This window comes from Pongo pygmaeus, chromosome 23 (genome assembly GCF_028885625.2).
Source record: "Pongo pygmaeus isolate AG05252 chromosome 23, NHGRI_mPonPyg2-v2.0_pri, whole genome shotgun sequence".
Classification (NCBI taxonomy): Eukaryota; Metazoa; Chordata; class Mammalia; order Primates; family Hominidae; genus Pongo; species Pongo pygmaeus.
In genome coordinates, this window is record NC_085931.1 from 49,609,635 (window position 1) to 49,632,628 (window position 22,994).

Sequence of the window (22,994 nt, forward strand, 5' to 3'; positions counted from 1 at the left end):
AGGTACCTGCCACCCACATCTGCCTAATTTTTGTATTTTTAGTAGAGATGGGGTTTCACCACTTTGGCCAGGCTGGTCTCAAGCTCCTGACCTCAGGTGACCCACCCACCTTGGCATCTCAAAGTGCTGCGATTACAGGCGTGAATCACCACTCCCAGCCCCTTCTGAATATTTCATACCATTTTAGGTATTCTCTGAAACATGGTAAGTTTTTACTGCCATTACTTGGGGAGGATAAAAGGAGAGGGAAGAAAACTAGCTTCCTTAAATATCTACCCTGCGGCAAGCAATATGCTATGTGCTGGGGGCAGGAGAGTGGAAGAGTAAGAAACCTTCTGCCCTCATGGAGCACACATTCTGGCAGTCAAGTTTCAAATGCCCTGTTTAAAGTTAACATATTTGGGCCGGGCGCGGTGGCTCATGCCTGTAATCCCAGCACTTTGGGAGGCCGAGGAAGGCGAATCATGAGGTCAAGAGTTCGAGACCAGCCTGGCCAACATGGTGAAACCCCATCTCTACTAAAAATACAAAAATTAGCCGGGCATGGTGGCAGGCGCCTGTAATCCCAGCTACTAGGGAGGCTGAGGCAGGAGAATCGCTTGAACCTGGGAGGTGGAGGTTGCAGTGAGCGGAGATCATACCACTGCACTCCAGCCTGAAAGACAGAGGGAGACCCTATCTCAAAATAAATAAATAAATAAAGTTAACATATTTGATGCTTTTCAGAAGAGGGGATATGAAAAAAAGAAAAATTAAAATAACAAAAAAGTTAATATATTTGAGCACATAAAAACAACGCTGACTTTAGGCTGTGCGCAGTGGCTCACGCCTGTAATCCCAGCACTTTGGGAGGCCGAGGTGGGCGGATCACGAGGTCAGGAGATCCAGACCATCTGGCTAACATGGTGAAACCCTGTTTCTACTAAAAATTAGCCGGGCGTGGTGGCGGGCACCTGTAGTCCCAGCTACTTGGGAGGCTGAGGCAGGAGAATGGCGTGAACCTAGGAGGTGGAGCTTGTAGTAATCCCAGCACTTTGGGAGGCCGAGGCGGGTGGATCAAGAGGTCAGGAGATCGAGACCATCCCGGCTAACACGGTGAAACCCCATCTCTACTAAAAACACAAAAAATTAGCCTGGCGTGGTGGCGGGCGCCTGTAGTCCCAGCTACCAGGGAGGCTGAGGCAGGAGAATGGTGTGAACCTGGGAGGTGGATCTTGCAGTGAGCCGAGATCACACCAGTTCACTCCAGCCTGGGCGACAGAGCAAGACTCCGTCTCAAAAAAAACCAAACCAAAACAAAACAAAACGATGCTGACTTTAGCATCTGACAGACTTTTTAGTATAACCTTCAGTCATACAATCAGGGGTCCCCAACCCCCGGGCCATGGATGGGTATAGGTCTGTGGCCTGTTAGGAACAAGGCCGCACAGAAGGAAGTGAGTGGCAGGTGAGGGAGAGAAGCTTCGTCTGTATTTACAGCCACTCCTCATTGCTCACATGACTGCCTGAGCTCTGCCTTCTGTGAGATGAGCTTCAACATTAGATTCTCATAGGAGTGCAAACCCTATTATGAACTGTGCGTGCGAGGGACCTAGGTTGTGTGCTCCTTATGAGAATCTAACACCTGATGATCTGTCACTGTCTCTCAGCACTCCCAGATAGACTGTCTAGTTGCAGGAAAAGAAGCTGAGGGCTCCCACTGATTCTACATTATGGTGAGCTGTAGAATTATTTTATTACATGTTACAGGGTAATAATAGTAGAAATAAGGTGCACAATGAATGTAATGCTCTTTCTTTTTTGAGACGGAGTTTCGCTCTTGTTGCCCAGGCTGGAGTGCAATGGCACAATCTTGGCTCAGTGCAAACTCCGCCTCCCGGGTTCAAGTGATTCTCCTGCCTCAGCCTCTCAAGTAGCTGGGATTACAGGCGCACGCCACCATGCCCGGCAAATTTTTGTATTTTTAGTAGAGATGGGGTTTCACCATGTTGGTCAGGCTGGTCTCAAACTCCTGACCTCGTGATCTGCCTGTCTCAGCCTCCCAAAGTGCTGGGATTACAGGCGTGAGCTACCACGCCCGGCCTGTTATGCTCTTGAATCATCCCAAAACCATCCCCCCACCCCAGGTCTGTGTAAAAATTGTCTTCCATGAAACTGGTTCCTGAAGCCAAAAAGGCTGGGGACTGTGGATGAAATGACTATTTACTGAGTACCTACCATAAGCCAGCAGCATGCTCATACTTGGGACAGGAAAGTGAATTAAACCAGACTTGGTCCCTGCCCTCAAGGGGCTTACATCTACTGGAGGAGACAGGACAATGAGACAAATATGTAAATCATAATTATGAGTTATAACTGTCATCACTACTTCAAAGGGAACAGCACTGTAAGATGACATAATAGTGTGTTTTGACCACACAAGGAGATCAAGGTGCAAAAGGAGGAGCACAAGTTAATTAGATAAAGGGGAGCAGGGCCGGCGCGGTGGCTCACGCCTGTAATCCCACCACTTTGGGAGGCCGAGGCAGGCGGATGACGAGGTCAGGAGATCAAGGCCATCCTGGCTAACACGGTGAAACCCCGTCTCCACTAAAAATACAAAAAACTAGCCGGGTGTCATGGCGGGCGCCTGTTGTCCCAGCTACTCTGGAGGCTGAGGCAGGAGAATTGCTTGAACCCAGGAGGCGGAGCTTGCAGTGAGCCAGATCACACCACTGCACTCCAGCTTGGGCAAGAAGAGCAAAACTCGGTCTCAAAAAAAAAAAAAAAAATGGGGAGCGGAAATAATATGCCATCCAAAATGTACCATCCAAGCAGTGGGAAGTGAGGCTGGAAAGGTAGGAAGTGCCCAGACCGTGCTGGCCATCAAAATAACACTAGCTACATGTGACAACTAAGTCCTTGGAATTTGGTTAATGTGACTGAATAAGTAAAATTTTAAGGCTGAATGCAGTGGCTTATACCTGTAATCCCAATACTTTGGGAGGTGGGGATGATGCCACTGCACTCCAGCCTGGGTGACAGAGTGAGACCCTGTCTCAAAAAAATAAACAAAAGGCTGGGGGCGGTGGCTCACGCCTGTAATCCCAGAACTTTGGGAGGCCGAGGCAGGCGGATCACGAGGTGAGGAGATCGAGACCATCCTGGCTAACATGGTGAAACCCCATCTCTACTAAAAATACAAAAAAAAAAAAAAAAAAAAAAATTAGCTGGGCGTGGTGGCGGGCGCCTGTAATCCCAGCTACTCCAGAGGCTGAGGCAGGAGAATGGCATGAACCCAGGAGGCAGAGCTTGCAGTGAGCTGAGATTGTGCCACTGCACTCCAGCCTAAGCGACAGTGCGAGACTCCATCTAAAAATAAATAAATAAATAAATAAAAACACACACACACACACACAAAATTAGCCTCGCCTGTGGTGGCGGGTGCCTGTAGTCCCAGCTACTTGGGAGGCGGAGGCAGGAGAATGGCGTGAACCCAGGAGGCGGAGGTTGCAGTGAGCCAAGATGGCGCCACTGCACTTCAGCCTGGGCGACAGAGTGAGACTGTCTCAAAAAAAAAAAAAAAGTAAAATTTTTTTTAAAGTAAAGCAATAAAAGAATGGCTACTCCATAGATAGAACAGCCAAGAGTAAAATTTTAATTTAATTAATTCAAATTTTGGCCGGGCGCAGTGGCCCGCACCTGCAATACCAGCACTTTCGGAGGCCGAGTCAAGCAGATCACCTGAGGTCAGGAGTTCGAGACCAGCCTGGCCAACATGGTGAAACGCCATCTCTACTAAAAATACAAAAAATTAGCCGGGCGTGGTGGTGGGTGCCTGTAATTCCAGCTACTCGGGAGGTTAAGACAGCAGAATCGCTTGAAACCGGGAGGCCGAGATCATGCCACTGCAACCCCAGCCTGGGCAACAGAGTGAGACTCCGTCTTAAAAAAAAAAAAATTAAATTTTTAAATGGAAGCAGTGCAAATTTAGAAATACTGATTATATCTTGAAATAGTAATGTTTTGGACATATGGAGTTTAAAACATTACTCAAATTAATTTCACTTGGCTTTTTTTCTTTTTCACTTTTTAAAAAATGTGGCTACTAGAAAATTCCAAATCACATATGTGGCCTGCTTTATGTTTCTATTGCACAATGCTGAGCCAGATTGTGAAGATTTTAGTTCTAGGACATGGAAGTCTCCCCTCTTTTAATGCAGGCTGGTGTAGTTGGAAGAGAACTGCGCTTGGAGTCAAAGACCTGCCCCTCACTGGATGGATGCCCTGGTACACCCACTAGGCAGCCAGTAAACTCCTTGAACGGCCTAAGTTTCTTCACTTATCAGGGAACCAATAACACACGCTGTTAGGACTCTAGGCGATCTGGAGTTGATTCTCCAGTAGTTCTCTGTCCCTTCCTCACAATGCGACCTTTAAGTAGTCCCTGGGCCTCAGCTTTCCTTGCTTGTAGAAGCCGCCATGAGGGCATGGGGAGGGGGCAGGCTGCCAGAGGTGGGTCATGGTGCGTCTGTCCGTCCGTCTTACCTGAAAGCATCGGCGGAATTTGACGAACCCAGGGCCGGTCCCGCCACGGGTCCCTCAGGGGACTCCGCAAAGTTCTGGGTCGGCCCGCGACAGCCGGTGCCCCCAAACTCACAGCAAGGGGTGCCCTTTGCCTTGTGCTGGGGGAGGAGGAGGGGAGTTGGGGAGAGGCCCATTTTGCTGCTCTGAGTCCAGGCGTTCTCCAGGCAACACCGGCGCGGTCTCCACTTTCCAGTTTCCCGTAACAATGGAACCGTCGTAAGCCGCAGCGTTGTCCGCGAGAAGCCGTTTCCATGGTGACAGCGCGGCCGGGGGCCCAGACCAATGTGTCAGTGGGGAGGGTGAGTGCAGGTCCTGGTCCTAGAGGCATGAAAAGGACCCCAGAAGACACTGCCTTTGTATAATCCGTTTAGTATCCCGAGGTGATTCCCGGAGTTTCTGGGGATTCGCGCAAGCTGGCGCTGGGAACCCCCGCGCCGGTTACCCCTTTCCTCGGTGGTAGAGGCCGGGCGGGGCAGCGCCTGCGCGTGGCGGGCGGGCGGTAGGAGGCGGGTGGGTCAAGGTAGCTCTAGGCTACAGGGTCCTTGCTAGGGGGTCTCTGGAAGCGCTTGGACCCTGGCTTCTGGGACGCGTCAGGTACGTCTCCGAGTCCGGCGTCGCCGGCCAGCGCGGCCTGGGTTCACCCGGGGGCCCGAGCTGGGTAGGACGCCCGGGCCTCGCCTGGAGAGAGGCTTTGGGAGGGCCCGGGGAAGGGGGCGGAGGCCGGGCGACCCCGGGCGGTGGCCGCCCTCCTCTGTGTGTCTCCGCGCCTGTGAATTGGGGCGGTAATTCCTCCCCGTAGGTCGCCGTGAAGGTGATTGTTTGAGATCGTGCGTGTGAACGTTTGTTGACAGCTGTTACTTGAGTCCGACAGCCCTGGGGGCCGTGCACCTGCGTAACACGGCTACCTCTGAACTCCTTGTGGGACACGTATACCTTTGAGAATCCGATGAAAGCCAAAGATTCCGCCCTTGTTTTCTTAGAATTAAAGTAAGATAATATATTTTATGGGCAAACGGAAAACCTTTACACAATGATTAGTGATTAGTATCAGTATCTGTGGACTGGGGAGGCCCCACTTACTTGATCTTCTTCCCAGGGTCGTTGTGAGGATCAAGTGCACAGCTTATAAACACTAAAACACTATAACATCTTGTGAGCCAGGTACTATTATTATTCCTCAGTGCAAAGAAAGAAGCTGAAGCCCAAGGGGGATAAATGCTGGGGTCCCACTGTGGGTGAGCAGCAGAGTGATCATTGGAATCCAGGTGCTCCCCCTTCACTTCCTGTATGCCGAGCACGCTCCCCCGGGAGTTTCACTAGAAAGAAGGTTGCCATGGACCAAGGGGACAGCTTGTACCTCAAGTGCACGCGGATGCCCCAGAATCCCAGGATCTCAGCTGAGCCGTTTGTGGATTATTAGATCTGACTTAAAAGGTAGCTAATCCAGACCCTTCCTCATCAGTAATATATGGATGACAGTTCCCAGCTGTGGTGTTATGAGAATTAGTGCGGTCATGGGTGAGGTGCCCCAGTTAAAGCCCGAGAAGTAAAGCAGCTGGGCCAAGGTCTAGCAGGCAACTGAGGGGCGTAGCCAGGCCCGAAACCTGGTTGTGTCCAGCCCATGTGCTCAGGCGCAGTGCAGTTAGCATCAGTGGGGAATTGGCTTATTTCTCCTTCTTCAAATGTCTCTAGATGCTAGGCATGCTGGGGGCTGCTTTTTAACTGTGTTTTGTTTATTTTGTTCATAAGTAATACATGAATATATTCTCATTGTAGTAATTCATTAAATCTCGAGTATATTTAATATAATTTTATATTGTACCATATGAAATTGTCACAATTTGACCTTTTTTTAACCTATAAAATGACAATTTCATTCAAGTCAGTCATCCTATTCCCTTTTTCAGGTTTAACCACTATGAATAGTTTGGTGTATCCTTCCAGATCTCTTTCTTTCTTTTCTATTTTTTTTTTTTTCTTTGAGATGGGGTCTTGCTTTGTCACCCAGGCTAGAAAGCAGTGGTGCAATCTCGGCTCACTGCAACCTCCACCTCCTGGGTTCAAGCAATTATCCTGCCTCAGCCTCCTGAGTAGCTGGGACAACCGGCGCACACCACCACACCCGACTAATTTTTGTATTTTTAGTAGAAACAGGGTTTCACCATGTTGGCCAGGATAGTCTCGATCTCTTGACCTCATGATCTGCCCAACTCGGCCTCCCAAAGTGCTGGGATTACAGGCGTGAGCCACCGCACCCGGCCTCTTTCTTTTTTTTAATACGCACATATATTCTTTTATTTTATTTTATTTTATTTTTTTTGAGATGGAGTCTGGCTCTGTTGCCCAGGCTGGAGAGCAGTGGTGCGATCTGGGCTCACTGAAAGCTCTGCCTCCTGGGTTCATGCCATTCTCCTGCCTCAGCCTCCTGAGTAGCTGGGACTACGAGTAGATGGGACTAGAGGCGCCTGCCACCATGCCAGGCTAATTTTTTGTATTTTTAGTAGAGATGGGGTTTCACTGTGTTAGCCAGGGTGGTCTCAATCTCCTGACCTCGTGATCCGCTCGCCTCGGCCTCCCAAAGTGCTGGGATTACAGGCGTGAGCCACCGCGCCCGGCCTATTCTTTTATTTTCACTTTGTCTTATCATATGGGGGAAATACCATACACGTCATTCGGCAACTTGCTTTCGCAGTGTTAAAGCATGTCAGAAGTCTTTCAGGTTAGTTCATATACAGCTATCTCACTGTCTTTAATTGCTATTTACAATTTTATTTTTATTTTTATTTTTTGAGACATAGTCTCACTTTGTTGTCCAGGCTGGAGTGCAGTGGCGTAATTTCTGCTCACTGCAACCTCTGCCTCCCGGGTTCAAGCAATTCTCATGCCTCAGCCTCTTGAGTAGCTGAGTTTACAGGCGCACGCCACCACACTGGGCTAATTTTTATATTTTGAGTAGAAATGCGGTTTTGCCATGTTGGCCAGGCTGGTCTCGGACTCCTGGCCTCAAGTGATCCACGTGCCTTGGCCTCCTAAAATGCTGGGATTATAGGTGTGAGCCACTGTACCTGGCCTACAATTTTTTTTTTTTTTTTTTTTTTTTTTGAGACAGAGTCTTGCTGTGTCGCCCAGGCTAGAATACAGTGGCATGATCTTAGCTCACTGCAACCTCTGCCTGCTGGGTTCAAGCCTCAGCCTTCTGAGTAGCTGGGATTACAGGCGTGTGCCACCACACCCGGCTAATTTTTGTATTTTTTAGTAGAGACAGGGTTTTGTCATGTTGGCCAGGCTGGTCTCAAACTCCTGACCTGAAGTGATCCACCTGCCTCAGCCTCCCAAAGTGCTGAGATTATAGGCGTAAGCCACCGTGCCCAGTTTAGGCCCACAATTTTATTATAAGAATGTGCTGGCCGGGCACGGTGGCTCACACCTGTAATCCCAGCACTTTGGGAGGCCAAGGCGGGCAGATCACGAGGTCAGGAGATCGAGACCATCCTGGCTAACACGGTGAAACCCCATCTCTACTAAAAATACAAAAAATTACCCGGCTGTGGTGGCGGGCGCCTGTAGTCCCAGCTGCTCGGGAGGCTGAGGTGGGAGAATGGCGTGAACCTGGGAGGCGGAGCTTGCAGTGAGCCGAGATCGCGCCACTGCACTCCAGCCTGGGTGACAGAGAGTGAGACTCTGTCTCAAAAAAAAAGAATGTGCCACAAATTATTTGGCTACACCGAAATTGTTTGGATTGTTTCTTATTTTTTACTGTTATCAACAATAGAGAACATTGGGTGTGAGTATGTCCAAGTCTTTCTGGAGTATAATATTTTAGAAGTAGATTTGCTGTCCAAAAAGTGTACACATTTACAATTTTGCCAAGTTTTGAGTGCCCTTGAAAGAATTATAGCATCTTCTGATTCCACCAGTAATAACAGTGTCTTTTTCTTCACATCCTTTTTAACCATGGGTATTATTCATCTTTTTAATTTTTGCCAATATGATGAATGAAAATGCATTTTTTTAATTTTTTAAATTTTTTTTTGAGATGGAGTGTTGCTCTGTCACCCAGGCTGGAGTGCAGTGGCGTGATCTTGGCTCACTGCAACCTCTGCCTCCCAGGTTCAAGCGATTCTCCTGTCTCAGCCCCCTGAGTAGCTGGGATTATAGGTGCATGCCACCGCGCCTGGCTAATTTTTGTATTTTTAGTAGAGACGGGGTTTCACTGTGTTGGCCAGGCTGGTCTTGAACTCCTGACCTCAAGTGATCCACCTGCCTTGGCCTCCCAAAGTGCTGGGATTACAGGCATGAGTAGCCACACTGGGCCAAAAATGCATCTTTTAATGATGTGCCTCACATGTTACTAATACAAGCATAAGTATATACATGTGTATATAGACACACACACACCATATGTATATACACGTATACCATATGTGTGTGTGTACAGGTACATACACACACACACTCATGCAGACACATATACACCTTCAGCCAACTGATCATGGCTATGCACCTTGGGAAAATTGGGAAACTTCCCCAAACCCTAGCATTTTCATCTTTATTTATTTATTTATTTATTTTTGAGATGGAGTTTCACTCTTGTTGCCCAGGCTGGAGCGCAATGACGCGATCTCGGCTCACTGCAACCTCCACCTCCTGGGTTCAAGCGATTCTCCTGCCTCAGTCTCCAGAACTTTATTCATGGATATTCCTCCTATTTTATTCTTGTTCTGTCCTTTACACAAGATTATAGACATAAGATTAATGCTTTTCCCTCTTCTAACCTCTTTCTCTTCTCCGGCAGAAACAGTGCCAGGGCCTTACAATGTGTTTTGGATGGTGACACAGCATCAACCCCCCTCTGCATCTTGGTCCCTACCCCGTCCCCTCCACTACCAAGCTGGAAGCACTCTGGTTTGTCCAAGTTCTAAAGTGCTGTGCCCAGGCCCAAATGCCATCCCCTAAGTTGCTGGTCTATGATTGTTTTTATTTTTATGATTTTATTTTAGTTTATTTTATTTTTGAGACAGAGTCTCGTTCTGTCACCCAGGCTGGAGTGCAGTGGCGTGATCTCGGCTCACTGCAACCTCCACCTCCCGGGTTCAAGCGTTTCTCGTGCCTCAGCCTCCCAGGCAGTTGGGATTACAGGTGAGCACCACCACTCTCGGCTAATTTTTGTATATTTTTAGTAGAGACAGGGTTTCGCCATGTTGGCCAGACTGGTCTCGAACTTCTGACCTCAGGTGATCCACCTGCCTTGGCCTCCCAGAGTGCTGGGATTACAGGCGTTTGCCACTGTATGATTGTTTTTAATTCAAACACGTAACTACCAGGAAAGCTGTCATGAGCACATAACCCCAAATACCTTCGTTTATTTATCAATTATATATACATATACTTATGTATTGTATGTTATACATACATTCCAAAGAAGCTTCTTAACTTTTATCATTAATTTTAGTGAGATCAATTTCTTCCTTAATGAAAACAGCCTGGAAGTTTTTTTTCCTGTTCTCATTGGATACATATCTTGCTGATTGTGATGGATTCATACTTTGAATTCTCTTTTAATGCTAATGGATATAAAACCTTGTTCAAATAGTCTTGAAAAGATACCAACCCCTCCTCCTGCCTTTTTTGGCCCATTTCTTGTCATATCCAATTAATCCGTTACTGCTTTTATTTCATAATGTAGTGAAGGAAGACCTTACGCCCAGGAGGAACAGTGAGAGGTCGGCTGTTTTTTTTGCTCACTTGTGCCGTCATTGTTGTTCTTTTCAGTCTATGGCTTCTTAGAAGGATTCTTTGTAAGCTGTGTGCGTGCTATAAATTAAAATTGAATAATATAGGCCAGGCGTGGTGGCTCAGGCCTGTAATCCCAGCACTTTGAGAGGCCAAGTTGGGCCAGTCACTTGAGCTCAGGAGTTTGTGACCAGCCTGGGCAACATGGCGAAACCCCGTCTCTACAAAAGACACAAAAATTGGCTGGGCCTAGTGGCGCGTGCCTGTGATCTCAGCTACTTGGGAAGCTGAGGTGGGAGAATCGCTTGAGCCTGGGGGGTCGAGGCTGCAGTGAGCCGAGATCACACCACTGCACTCCAGCCTGGGCAACAGAATGAGACCCTGTCTCAAAAAAAGAAAAAAGAAAAGGGTGATATATGGGGAAAAAAGAACACTAACCCCTGTTTTACATCATATACAAATATTAATTCAAGATGAATTATAGTCACAAATGTGAAATGTAAACAATAATATTACCAGAAGTTAACAAAAAATATCATCATGACCTTGAGGTAGGCAATTTTTTTGGGGGGGCGGGGGACAGGATCTCACTCTGTCACCCAAGCTGGAGTGCAATGTCATAATCTCAGCTCACTGCAACCTCTGGCTCCTGGGCGCAAGCAATCCTCCCACCTCAGCCTCCTGAATAGCTGGGACCACAGGCGCACACCACCATGCCCAGCTAATTTTTTGTATCTTTGGTAGAGACAGGGTTTTGTTTGCCATGTTGCCCAGGATGGTCTTGAACTCCTGGACTCAAGTGATTTGCCTGCCTCTGCCTCCCAAAGTGCTAGGATTTATAGGCATGAGGCACCATACCCAGCCTGGGGTAGGCAAACATTTAAAAAATAGAATACAAACACTACTCATTAAGAAATAATAGTAAATTGGGCTGGGTGCAGTGGCTTATGCCTGTAATCCCAGCACTTTGGGAGGCCGAGATGGGTGGATCACAAGGTCAAGAATTCAAGACCAGCCTGGCCAACGTGGCGAAACGCCATCTCTACTAAAAGTACAAAAATTAGTTGGGTGTGGTGGCAGGTGCCTGTAATCCCAGCGACTCAGGAGGCTGAGGCAGGAGAATTGCTTGAACCCAGGAGGCAGAGGTTGCAGTCAGCTGAGATCACATCACTGCCCTCCAGCCTGGGTGACAGAGTGAGACTCGATCTCAAAATAAATAAATAAATAAATAAATAAATAAATAATTGGATTTCATTATAATTAAGAACTTCTGGCTAGGAGCTGTGGCTCACACCTGTAATCCCAGCACTTTGGGAGGCCGAGGCGGGTGGATCACGAGGTCAAGAGATTGAGATCATCCTGGCCAACAGGGTGAAACCCCGTCTATACTAAAAATACAAAAATTAGCTGGATGTGGTGGTGCATGCCTGTAGTCCTAGCTACCTGGGAGGCTGAAGCAGGAGAATCACTTGTACCCGGGAGGCGGAGGTTGCATTAAAAAAGCAAAAAGAGGCCGGACGTGGTGGCCCACACCTGTAATCCCAGCACTTTGGGAGGCTGAGGCGGGCGGATCACCTGAGGTCAGGAGTTCAAGACCAGCCTGACCAACATAGAGAAACCCCGTCTCTATTAAAAATACAAAAATTAGCCGGGCGTGGTGGCGCATGCCTGTAATCTCAGCTACTTGGGAGGCTGAGGCAGGAGAATCACTTGAACCCGGGAGGTGGAGGTTGCGGTGTGCTGAGATGGCACCATTGCTCTTCAGCTTGGGCCACAAGAGTGAAACTCTGTCTCCAGAAAAAAAAAAAAAAAGAAAGAAAGCAAAAAGAGGTTGGGCGCAGTGGCTCAAGACTGTAATTCCAGCACTTTAGGAGGCGGAGGCGGGTGGATCACTTGAGGTCAGGAGTTGGAGACAGACCAGCCTGGCCAACATGGCAAAACCTCATCTCTATTAAAAACACAAAAATTAGTTGGGTTTAGCGGCAGGCGTGTGTAATCCCAGCTACTTGGGAGGTTGAGACAGGAGAATCTCTTGAACCTGGGAGGCAGAGGTTGCAGTGAGCCAAGATAGCACCACTGCACTCCAGCCTGGGTGACAGAGCGAGACTGTTTCAAAAAAAAAAAAAGAAGAAGAAGAAGAAGAAAGCAAAGCAAAAAGAAAAAAGTGGGAGAAGATATTTTCAGTACTGTACATATATACAGTAATGAAACTTGTATCCAGCATATATAAATACCCTTACAAACCCTTACAAAATGAACATGATAGCTCAATTTTAAAAAATGGCAAAAGAGGGCTGGGCGCGGTGGCTCATGCCTATAAATCTAGCACTTTGGGAGGCCGTGGCGGGCGGATTGCTTGAGGTCAGGAGTTCGAGACCAGCCTGGCCAACATAGCGAAACCCTGTCTCTATTAAAAATACAAAAATTAGCTGGGCATGGTGGCGTGTTCCTGTAATCCCAGTTACTCGGGAGGCTGAGGCAGGAGAATCACTTGAACCTGGGAGGCAGAGGTTGCAGTGAGCCGAGATCGTGCCACTGCACTCCAGCCCGATGACAGAGGGAGACTCCATCTCAAAAAAAAAAAAAAAAAAAAAAAAAAAGGCAAAATACGTGAACAAGCATGCCACAAAAAAATCCATATATGTCCAAGGAGTATGGTAAATGATGCTCAACTTAATTAGTTATTTGGGAAAAGCAAATTAAACAATGCAACACCATTACATACCTGCCAGAATGGATAAGATGAAAAAGACAGAACGTGCCAGATATTGACAAGAATCTCTTGCAAACTGCAGATAGGAGTCTAAATCGGTACAATGACTTTGGAAAACCATTTGGCAGTAGGAGTCTAAATTGATACAATGACTTTGGAAAACCATTTGGCAGAATCTGTTAAAGCTAAATATATGAATGCTCTGTGACTCTTCAGTTCTACCCCTAAGTATGGAACCAGAAAAGTGTACATATGCACATAGATATACATGCTCAAGTCTTATGTTCTTAGCAGTAGTTTTTTTTTTTTTTTTTTTTCTTGAGACAGGGTCTTGCTCTGTTGCCCAGACTGGAGTGTGCAGTGGTGATCATAGCTCACTGCAGCCTCAAACTCCTGGACTCAAGCGATCCTTCCACCTCAGCCTCCTGAGTAGCTAGGACTACAAGGGTACACCACCACGCCTGGCTGATTTTTCAGTTTTTTTTAGAGATGAGGTCTCATTATGTTGCCCAGGCTGGTCTCAAACTCCTGGCATCAAGTGATCCTCCTGTCTTGGCCTCCCAAAGTGCTAGGATTACTGGCATAAGCCACCATGCCTGGCCTAGCAGCACTATTTTTGATGGCCAAAAACTGGAAACAGGCTGGGCGTGGTGGTTCACACCTGTAATTCCAGCACTTTGGGAGGTCGAGGCAGGCAGATCACTTGAGCCCAAGAGTTCAAGACCAGACTGGGCAACATGATGAAACTCTCATCTCTATTAAAAATGCAGAAAATTAGCCAGCATGGTGGTGCATGCCCGTAGTCCCAGCTACCCATGAGGCTGAGATGGGAGGATCACCTGAGCCTGGGAGGTCGAGGCTACAGTGAACAGAGATGGTACCACTGCACTCCAACCTGGGGGACCAGAATGAGACCCTGTCTCAAAAAACACAAAACAAAACTGCAAACAGCTCAAATGTCCATCTTTTGTAGACAAGTAAATTTTGCTGTGTTTATACAATAGAATATTATCCAGCAATGCAAATGAACAAACTATAACTACACACAGCTGCATGGATAAATGTCAGAAACATGATGTTGAGTGTGAGAAGCCAGATGCAAACGAGGACTCACTGTGCAATTCTGTGCATGTACAGTGGCCAGGTGAGCCTTATGGAGTGCTGAAATGCTCTGTATCCCAATCTGGAGGGTGGTTTTAAAAAAATGTTTTGAGCCAGTGTGTTGGTTCACACCTGTAATTCCAGCACTTTGGGAGGCCAAGGTGGGCAGATCACTTGAGGTCAGGGGTTCGAGACCAGCCTGGCCAACATGGTGAAACCCCGTCTCTACTAAAAATACAAAAATTAGCCGGGTATGCTGGCACACACCTGTAATCCCAGCTATTTACGAGGCTGAGGCACAGAACAAGGTTCTGTCTCAAAAAAAAATCATAAATAAAAAATAAAATTTTAAAAAATTTTGATTTTAATTTTTTTAGAGATGGGGGTCTCACTGTGTCACTCAGGCTGGTCTTGAACTCTTGGGCTCAAGCAATCCTCTCACCTTGGCCTCCCAAAGTGCTGGGATTACAGTTGTGAGCCACTGCACCCAGCCTAAATAAAAAGTTTGCTTCTCCCCTCCTTTTCTCCCCAAAAACCAGGGTGTTATCAGGAAATCTACTTAACTAGGCCTAGGTGAATTGCAATAGGTTGCATTATGCTAAAAGCAAATGTACAGGTTGAGGGGGTGTTGTTGTCAGCTCCGCCATGTCGTGGACCTGCCCCCTTTTCAGGACACCTCACGTCACCTTCCATAACCGAACAGGTAACCTGACATATGAGGTGCACTGTTGACAGGTGACACTGGTGACAAGTGAGGAGCACTGTTATCAATCTGGAAAGGAAATATAAGCATAGCTTTACTTATTTATTAATTATATTTTTTTATTTATTTTTGAGACGGAGTCTTGCTCTGTCACCCAGGCTGGAGTGCAGTGGCACCGTCTTGGCTCACTGCAACCTCTGCCTCCCGGGTTCAAGCAATTCGCCTGCCTCAGCCTCCTGACTAGCTGGGATTACAGGCACCCGCCACTATGCCCAGCTAATTTTTTGTATTTTTAGTAGAGACGGGGTTTCACCTCGTTGGCCAGGCTGGTCTCAAACTCCTGACCTCTTGATTCGCCCGCCTCAGCCTCCCAAAGTGCTATGATTACACGCATGAGCCACCGTGCCCAGCCATTTCTTTCTTTCTTTTTTTTTTAGAGACAGGGTAATGCTCTTTGACTCAGGCTAGAGTGCAGTGGCATGATCATAGCTCACTGGAGGCTCAAACTCATAGGTTCAAGTGATCCTCCCACCTAAGCCTACTGAACAGCTGAGACTACAGGCACGCACCACCATGCCTGGCTAATTTTTGTATTTTTTGTAGAGACAGGGTTTTGCCATGTTAGCCAGGCTGGTCTTAAACTCCTGGGCTCAAGCGATCTGCCTACTTCAGCCTCCTGACTCACTGAGACTGTAGTTGTGTGCCACCATGCCAGGCTAATTTTTTTTTTTTTTTTTTTTGAGACATGGTCTCTCACTCTGTAGCCTAGACTGGAGAGCAGCAGTGGATCACAGCTCACTGCAGCCTCAACCTCCCTGGGCTCCAGCGACCCCCCAGCCTCAGCTTCCCAAGTAGTTGGGACTACAGGCATGCACCACTGTGCCCCACCCAAAAATCTTAGCATACCTCGTAGCACAAAGGGAGTGTTCAGCACATGGGAGCTATTACCAGGCATCTTAATCCATTTTGTGCTACCATTACAGATTACCACAGACTGGGTAATTTATAAAGAAAAGAAGTTTATTTGGCTCACAGTTCTGGAGACTGGGAAGTCCAAGAGCGTGGTGCAAGTATCTGGTGAGGGTCATCCTGTGTGAGGCAGAAGGCTCACATGGTGAGCAACTGCATGAGACAGACAGCATGGCAGCAGAACTCATCATTTTGCCAGGAGCCCACTCCCGAGAAAACTAACCTACTCCATGACAATGGCGTTAATCCATTCATGAGAGCAGAGCTCACATGGCCCAGTCACCCCTTATACTGTTAAACAATGGCAATTCCATTTCAACATGAGTTTCGGTGGGGGCATTCAAACCATAGCACCAGGATCGTTAGTAGCCACATGATAAAATGTATGCCTTCAAGATTTGAAGACAATGGCATAAGGTCAGTGATCCAGCTGCTTGTACCCCTGACTTTTTCTGACCCTAGGAGAAGGGAGCGTTGGCTTTGCTTTCATCAGGACAAAGATGCCTTTCTTTGGGAATACGTTCAGTCCGAAGAAGACACCTCCTCGGAAGTCGGCATCTCTCTCCAACCTGCATTCTGTGAGTGTCGGTACTGGGGTCGGCCCGGTGTGCAGCGTGAGTTGAGTGCTGAGCGTGTCTCTGAATGGAAAGTGTGGTCCTCCAGAGGCATCGGTGCAGGAGGGCATCCTTTCCATCCATATCATTGCTATTGCTGAAAACATCTTTGAACTCTTGTTTGGGAATGATTATCAGAGCTTGTTTATCCAAGAACCTAAGAAGACAATCTCATTATGATATTTGACCCCAAATATCCAATTTTTTTTTTTTTTTGAGATGGAGTCTCGCTCCCATCCCACAGGCTAGGGTGCAGTGGCGCGATCTCGACTCACTGCAACCTCCACCTCCCGGGTTCAAGCGATTCTCCTTCCTCAGCCTCCTGAGTAGCTGGGATTAGAACTGCCCGCCACCATGCCTGGCTAATTTTTGTGTTTTTAGTAGAGATGGGATTTCACCATGTTGGCCAGGCTGGTCTCGAACTGCTGACCTCAGGTGATCCACCCACCTTGGTCTCCCCAAGTGCTAGGATTACAGGTGTGAGCCACTGCGCCCAGCCGGTATTATCCAGTTTGACTTCTACTTTGTTCTGTGACCTTTTCCTACAGAGCTGGCTGTGCAGACTGGCCGTGTCTTCACAGAAGGCGAGTGGGGTTGAACAACAAGGCTGTGGGGGCTGAGCATTCACTCCAGCTTTCAGGTCTTAGAGTCTCCTGTTCCCAGTGAAAATCATGGTGGGGGCAGCCCCACTGTGGCCAGAGCTGGGCATTCTGTGGAGCAGGCCAGGCAGAGGCTTAGGATCTCAGTTTCTGGTGCCCCCAGGCCTGAGGCTCCCTTTCCTCACTGCCATGTGTGAGAGATGCAGATACACCTGGTGGTCCCTCTGGGACATCCTCTGTCCTAACCCCACACAGCGTAAGAGCAGCAGTGTGCTTACATGACGTCCGTCTCTGACCATGACTTGAAGTCAGTCCTCCCCTACGTTGTTTTCCACATGCTGACAGGTACTTGTAAGCCTTGGGAGGGAAAAAGGCCTCCACAGCGCTACGTATGGTCACTGGTGGATTTTATTAGTTCCCCGTTATTATAGGTTAACGACCCAGATCTTGGGAGCGGCACAGATGACCCTTGGTGGCCTCACTGCAGCTCTCCTTCCTACCCTTGCCCTCTGCACACCCTGTGCTGCAGCCGTCCAAGCCCCGTGTGACCCTCCTCTGTGCACGCTACTCCTTCTGCCTAGAATGTTTAATTCTAGAAGCTAGAACAGATTCATTCAAGAGCTATTGATTGATACCTTTCTATGTGCCAGGCACTCTGCTAAGCACTGGGCATGCAGAAGTGGATGAAGGAGGGGAGAGAAAAACATCAAATCCCTGCTTTCATGGGGCAGATACTTTAACGGAAGACTACAGAAAATAAGCAAATTTATATCAGATGGTGATACGTGCCAGACAGCAAAACAAAGCATAGGCCTGGGATGGGGTGTGGCTGAGCACTGGGGACCAAGCTGTCATTTTCACCAGGGTGGTCAGGAAGGCCTAACTGAGAAAGGGACATTTGAGCACTTACCTGAAGGTCTCCCCGTGTTGAGCCGCTATTGAGGGCAGAGCTGGTCATACCCATCCCTGGATACCCAGTACCAAGTCCTGAATCGGGGTGGGTGCTCAGTGAGTTGTAGAAATGAATATCTAGGCCGGGCGCAGTGGCTCACACCTGTAATCCCAGCACTTTAGGAGGCTGAGGTGGGCGCATCACTTGAGGTCAGGAGTTTGAGACCAGCCTGGCCAACGTGGTGAAACTCTGACTCTACTTTAAAAGATACAAAAATTAGGCCGGGCACGGTGGCTCACGTCTGTAATCCCAGCACTTTGGGAGGCCGAGGTGGGCAGATCACAAGGTCAGGAGTTCGAGACCAGTCTGGCCAATATGATGAAACCCTGTCTCTACTAAAAAATACAAAAATTAGCCAGGCGTGGTGGCGTGCGCCTGTAGTCCCAGCTACTCGGGAAGCTGAGGCAGGAAAATTGCTTGAACCTGGGAGGCAGAGGTTGCAGTGAGCTGAGATTGTGCCACTGCACTCCAGCCTGGGTGAAAGAGTGAGACTCCGTCTCAAAAAAACCCCCAAAAATTAGCGGGTATGGTGGTGCATGCCTGTAGTCCCAGCTATTTGGAGGCCAAGATGGGAGGATCACTTGAACCCAGGAGGCAGAGGCTGCAGTGAACTGAGAACTGTACTCCAGCCTTGGTGAAAGAGGGCTGGAAATGACTCCGTCTCAAAAAAAAAAAAAAAAAAAAAGAAAAGAATAGAATATGTAAATTGTACTGTCCCACGTTAAGAAGCAACTCCTCCCCCTCCTAATTGTCAGAATTTTATGTCTTTTCCACAACATATGTAGCTCCATATTAAGCAAATCATAACTCAGGGCACTATTACATTTAAAAAGGATTTTTCACTTGATTAACAATTTATAGTAGGATTGCTTAAACTATTGTGTCAAGTAGGTATAAAATAATTCAATTTATAAATTTCAGTATATATAGCTTTTTTAGAAAACATCTAATGTATAAAACAGTATATTTTTTATCTCATAATTAAACTTTTGCTGTACATCATTTGATTTTATGGCTTTAAAAAAATCATTAAAGGTGCCAGGTAATGATTAGAGAAATGAGTTGTTGGGGTCATATTGTTGGTGGAAGAGGAGCTGGGATAAGGGCATGTTCTGGGCCTGCTGAAGTTGTCACGTAGCATCTCGCCCACAGTTGGATCGATCAACCCGGGAGGTGGAGCTGGGCTTGGAATACGGATCCCCAACTATGAACCTGGCAGGGCAAAGCCTGAAGTTTGAAAATGGCCAGTGGATAGCAGGTGAGCTACACTTCCTGCCATTTTGTCAAACAAGATTGTAGGAGGAAATCCCCCTTTAACTGGTTCTGTCCTTCCTCCAGAGACAGGGGTTAGTGGTGGTGTGGACCGGAAGGAGGTTCAGCGCCTTCGCAGGCGCAACCAGCAGTTGGAGGAAGAGAACAATCTCTTGCGGCTGAAAGTGGACATCCTGTTAGACATGGTGAGGCAGGTGATGGGGAAGAGAGGCCTAGCTTCTCCTTTTGGGAAGGCTCCACCTCGAGTCATTTAATCTGACAGATATCTCCTCAATGCCAGTTTGGCCAGGTACATTGCTTTGCATCCAAAGCCACACGCAAGAAACAAGACACAGTTCCTGCCCTCACAGTGTAGAGGCAGGTGGACCGTAAGCATAATCACGTAAGGACCCAGTTGGAGTCTGCACAGGATCTGCACAGCACACGAGGGAGAAGTTATTTCTGTCAAGTCGGGAGAGCTTCCCAGAGGAAGGGATGTCTGAGCTGAATGTGGAAGGATAATGGCAGGAATGGAGGTTACATGAACGCATTCCAGGAAGAGGGGTAGAGCCGGCTCATGGCTTGGAAATGTCTCATACCAAGTAGGCATTAATCAGTGCCCAGCACAGACCAGCTGAGGGGCTCACACTACATTAGTGTTGGTTTCTTGTGGCTGTTAAAAATCCAGCAACCCACTGGGCCTAGAGGAGCCTGTGAAGGTTCAGAGGCAGGAGAGTATACACTGTAGTGGTTAAGAGCACACACTCCGGAGCAAAATGGCCTGGGTTCCTCGCCCAGCTCTGCTACTGACTAACTGCTGTATGACTTAATTTCTTCAGCAATAGATGGCATAATAGCTAATTGTGGTGGTGCACCCCTGTAGTCCCAGCTACTCGGGAGGCTAAGATAGGAGGATGGCTTAACCTCAGGAGTTTGAGACCAGCCTTGGCGACAAAGTAAGACCCTGTCTTTTTTTTTTAAAAAAAAAAAAAGACTAGGCTGGGCATGATGACTCACGCCTGTAATCCTAGCGTTTTGGGAGGCTGAGGCGGACGGGTCACAAGGCCAGGAGTTCGAGACCAGCCTGACCAACATGGTGAAACCTTGTCTCTACTAAAAGTACAAAAATTAGCTGGGTGTGATAGCACGCGCCTATAATCCCAGCTACTCAGGAGGCTGAGAAGGGAGAATTGCTTGAACCCGGGAGGTGGAGGTTGCAGTGGGCTGAGATCACGCCACTGCACTCTAGCCTGGGGAACAGAGTGAGACTCCATCTCGGAAAAAAAAAAATAGAAAAAGACTGACATTTTAGGCTGGACGGTTTTTTATTTTTATATTTATATTTATTTATGTATTTTTTTGAGACAGAGTCTCGCTCTGTAGCCTGGGCTGGAGTACAGTGGCATGATCTCCACCCACTGTAACTTCTGCCTCCCGGGTTCAAGTGATTCTCCTGCCTCAGCTTCCTGATTAGCACCCGCCACCATGCTTGGCTAATTTTTGCATTTTTAGTAGAGATGGGGTTTCACCATGTTGGCCAGGCTGGTCTCCAACTCCTGACCTCATGTGATCTCCCTGTCTTGGCCTCCCAAAGTGCTGAGATTACAGGCATGAGCCACCACACCCGGCCTGGATGTTTTTTCTAAAAATGAGCATAATCGTAGTATCTACCTCATAGTGAGTTAGTACAAGAAAAGCACCCAGCCTGGCCGACAGAGCGAGACACTGTCTCAGAAAATAAACAAACCAAAAAACAAAAACAAAAAAACCCTAAGGAAGAAAGTGGCATTCTTTTTCCAGCATTTTTTCCCCTAATCCTCATTATGGGAGCTACAGCTTAGAATCAATTTAAACTCTAATCTCTTAGCCTTAGAATCACCAGTATCTGCCTTTGACATCCTCTGAGACCTGCTCTCCTTCATGCAGGGAGTGCCATGCCCTTGTGGGTGACAGCGTGCTGACAGAGTGGACTGTGAATATTCTTCAAGTACTTGTGGTCCTGGGTCATTAGGGGTTGCATTCTACCCAGTTACAGAGGGTTTCCCATCGTGGAGGCCGGCAGCGTCAGAGAAGTGGCAGGGGGCCTTTCCTCCGTGTGTAGGGCCGGCCTTGCTAACCTGAAACATTTCCTAGAAATGTGCTGGTTGCTAACAGCTGCTGCTTTACTTTCAGCTTTCAGAGTCCACTGCCGAATCCCACTTAATGGAGAAGGAACTGGATGAACTGAGGATCAGCCGGAAGAGAAAATGAAGACCCCAGAGACATTTATTGGGGAGTAGGATGTGGCTAAGTGCTTTTTTTTTTTTTTGGCAAGACTGCGGATTCGGTCCTGGAAGAGAGTATCATATAATGGGATCCACAGGCACTGGCACCCTTGGGTTGGCAATAGAAGGTGACATGGAATGGAGAAAACCAAGATTCCAGATGGGGATAGTAACTAGAAGGTGCTTCAGATGCACTGCCTGCAGATGCCAATCTGAAAACCAGACCGCATGGAGGCCTGGGGCTGCTGACGAGCTTTTTGGTGCTCTCCACACACGAGCTCACAAACACACATGTCCCAGAATAGCTTTGTTGGGCCCTGTTGGGAGAAGCGGCTAGAGTTCATTCTCTCACCCCCTTATGTTGGTGTTTGGGGTGTGACAGCAGTTCTACAGAGCTCTGTGTTAGGGGTCATGGATGAGCGGCTCTCTTGGCTCTTAAAGGCAGGCCTCTCTCTTCTTGCCTTTAAAGAATCCTCCTTCCTCACACTGGCCTCCTCTGGCTTCAGCTTCTCAGCAGCAAGCACCAGCCTTCCACAGCAACACTACATTTTTATGCTACTTTCCTGTTTGCACTACTACTTTTTTATTAAATGATGTGAAATAATCTCTCTGTGACCAAAGTGACTACAAAGAGAACCATGAGTTTCTCAAGAAGTAAATGGAGCTGGCCAGGCGCGGTGGCTCACACCTGTCATCCCAGCACTGTGGGAGGCTGAGGTGGGCAGATCACCTGAGGTCAGGAGTTTGAGAACAGCCTGGCCAATAGAGTGAAACCTCGTCTCTACTAAAAATACAAAAATTAGCCAGGCGTGGTGGTGGGCACCTGTAGTCCCAGCTACTTGAGAGGCTGAGACAGGAGAATCACTTGAACCTGGGAGGCAGAAGTTGCAGTGAGCCAAGATCATACCATTGTACTCCAGCCTGGGCGACAAGAGCGAGACTCTGTCTCCAAAAAGAAAAAAGAATTAAATGGAGCCTGGCCAGGTGTGGTGGCACACACCTGTAATCCTAGCACTAGCACTTTGGGAGGCTGAGGCGAGCTGATTGCTTTAGCTCAGGAGTTCAAGACCAGCCTGGCGATAGTGAAACAAAATACAAAAAAAAAAAAAAAATTAGCTGGGCGTGGTGGTGCACACCTGTAGTCCCAGCCTCTCAGGCGGCTGAGATGGGAGGATCGCTTTGAGCCCAGGGAGGTCGAGGCTGCAGTGAGCTGTGGTTGCTCCACTGCACCCCAGTCTGGGTGACAGAGTAAGACCCTGTCTCAAAAAAAAAAAAAAAAAAATGAAGTAACTGGAGCCTGGAGTCTAAGCCTCTGTTGTTCTATCAAAAGACAGAATTGGCCGGGCGCGGTGGCTCACACCTGGAATCCCAGCACTTTGGGAGGCTGAGGCGGGTGGATCGTCTGAGGTCAGGAGTTTGAGACCAGCCTGGCCAACATGGCAAAACCCTGTCTCTACTAAAAATACAAAAGAAAATTAGCTGGGCGTGGTGACACATGCCTGTAGTCCCAGCTACTTGGGAGGCTGAGG

The 22,994-nt window shown here is 47.9% G+C and overlaps 2 protein-coding genes across 11 annotated transcripts in view; one reads left to right on the forward strand and one right to left on the reverse strand.

Annotated features, from left to right (window-relative positions):
* The window catches only part of FAM227A (family with sequence similarity 227 member A), a 76,143-nt gene extending 71,259 nt beyond the window's left edge, over positions 1 to 4,884 (reverse strand). For 6 of the 7 annotated variants that reach the window (XM_063663275.1, XM_054469553.2, XM_063663274.1 and 3 more), the window contains exon 1: positions 4,528 to 4,884. The gene's annotated coding sequence lies outside the window, so the exon portion shown is untranslated. Of the gene's footprint in view, positions 1 to 2,217; positions 2,245 to 4,527 lie in introns of those variants that run through there. The other variant, XM_054469551.2, reaches the window with a different exon arrangement.
* Positions 4,831 to 22,071, forward strand: CBY1 (chibby 1, beta catenin antagonist). Of its 4 annotated transcripts, XM_054469555.2 has the most exons (7): positions 4,831 to 5,160; positions 5,366 to 5,553; positions 14,017 to 14,156; positions 16,248 to 16,363; positions 19,103 to 19,208; positions 19,289 to 19,407; positions 21,374 to 22,071. In XM_054469555.2, exons 2-7 carry the CDS (start codon positions 5,513 to 5,515, stop codon positions 21,449 to 21,451), a joined length of 600 nt encoding a protein of 199 aa, XP_054325530.1. In that variant the 5' UTR covers positions 4,831 to 5,160; positions 5,366 to 5,512; the 3' UTR covers positions 21,452 to 22,071. The 4 variants fall into 4 exon arrangements, with proteins under 4 accessions (XP_054325530.1, XP_054325533.1, XP_063519347.1 ...); XM_054469558.2 differs by lacking the exon at positions 5,366 to 5,553 and having other exon boundaries at positions 5,076 to 5,160; XM_063663277.1 differs by lacking the exons at positions 5,366 to 5,553; positions 14,017 to 14,156 and adding an exon at positions 5,748 to 6,000 and having other exon boundaries at positions 5,080 to 5,160.
* The last annotated feature ends 923 nt before the right edge of the window (positions 22,072 to 22,994 follow it).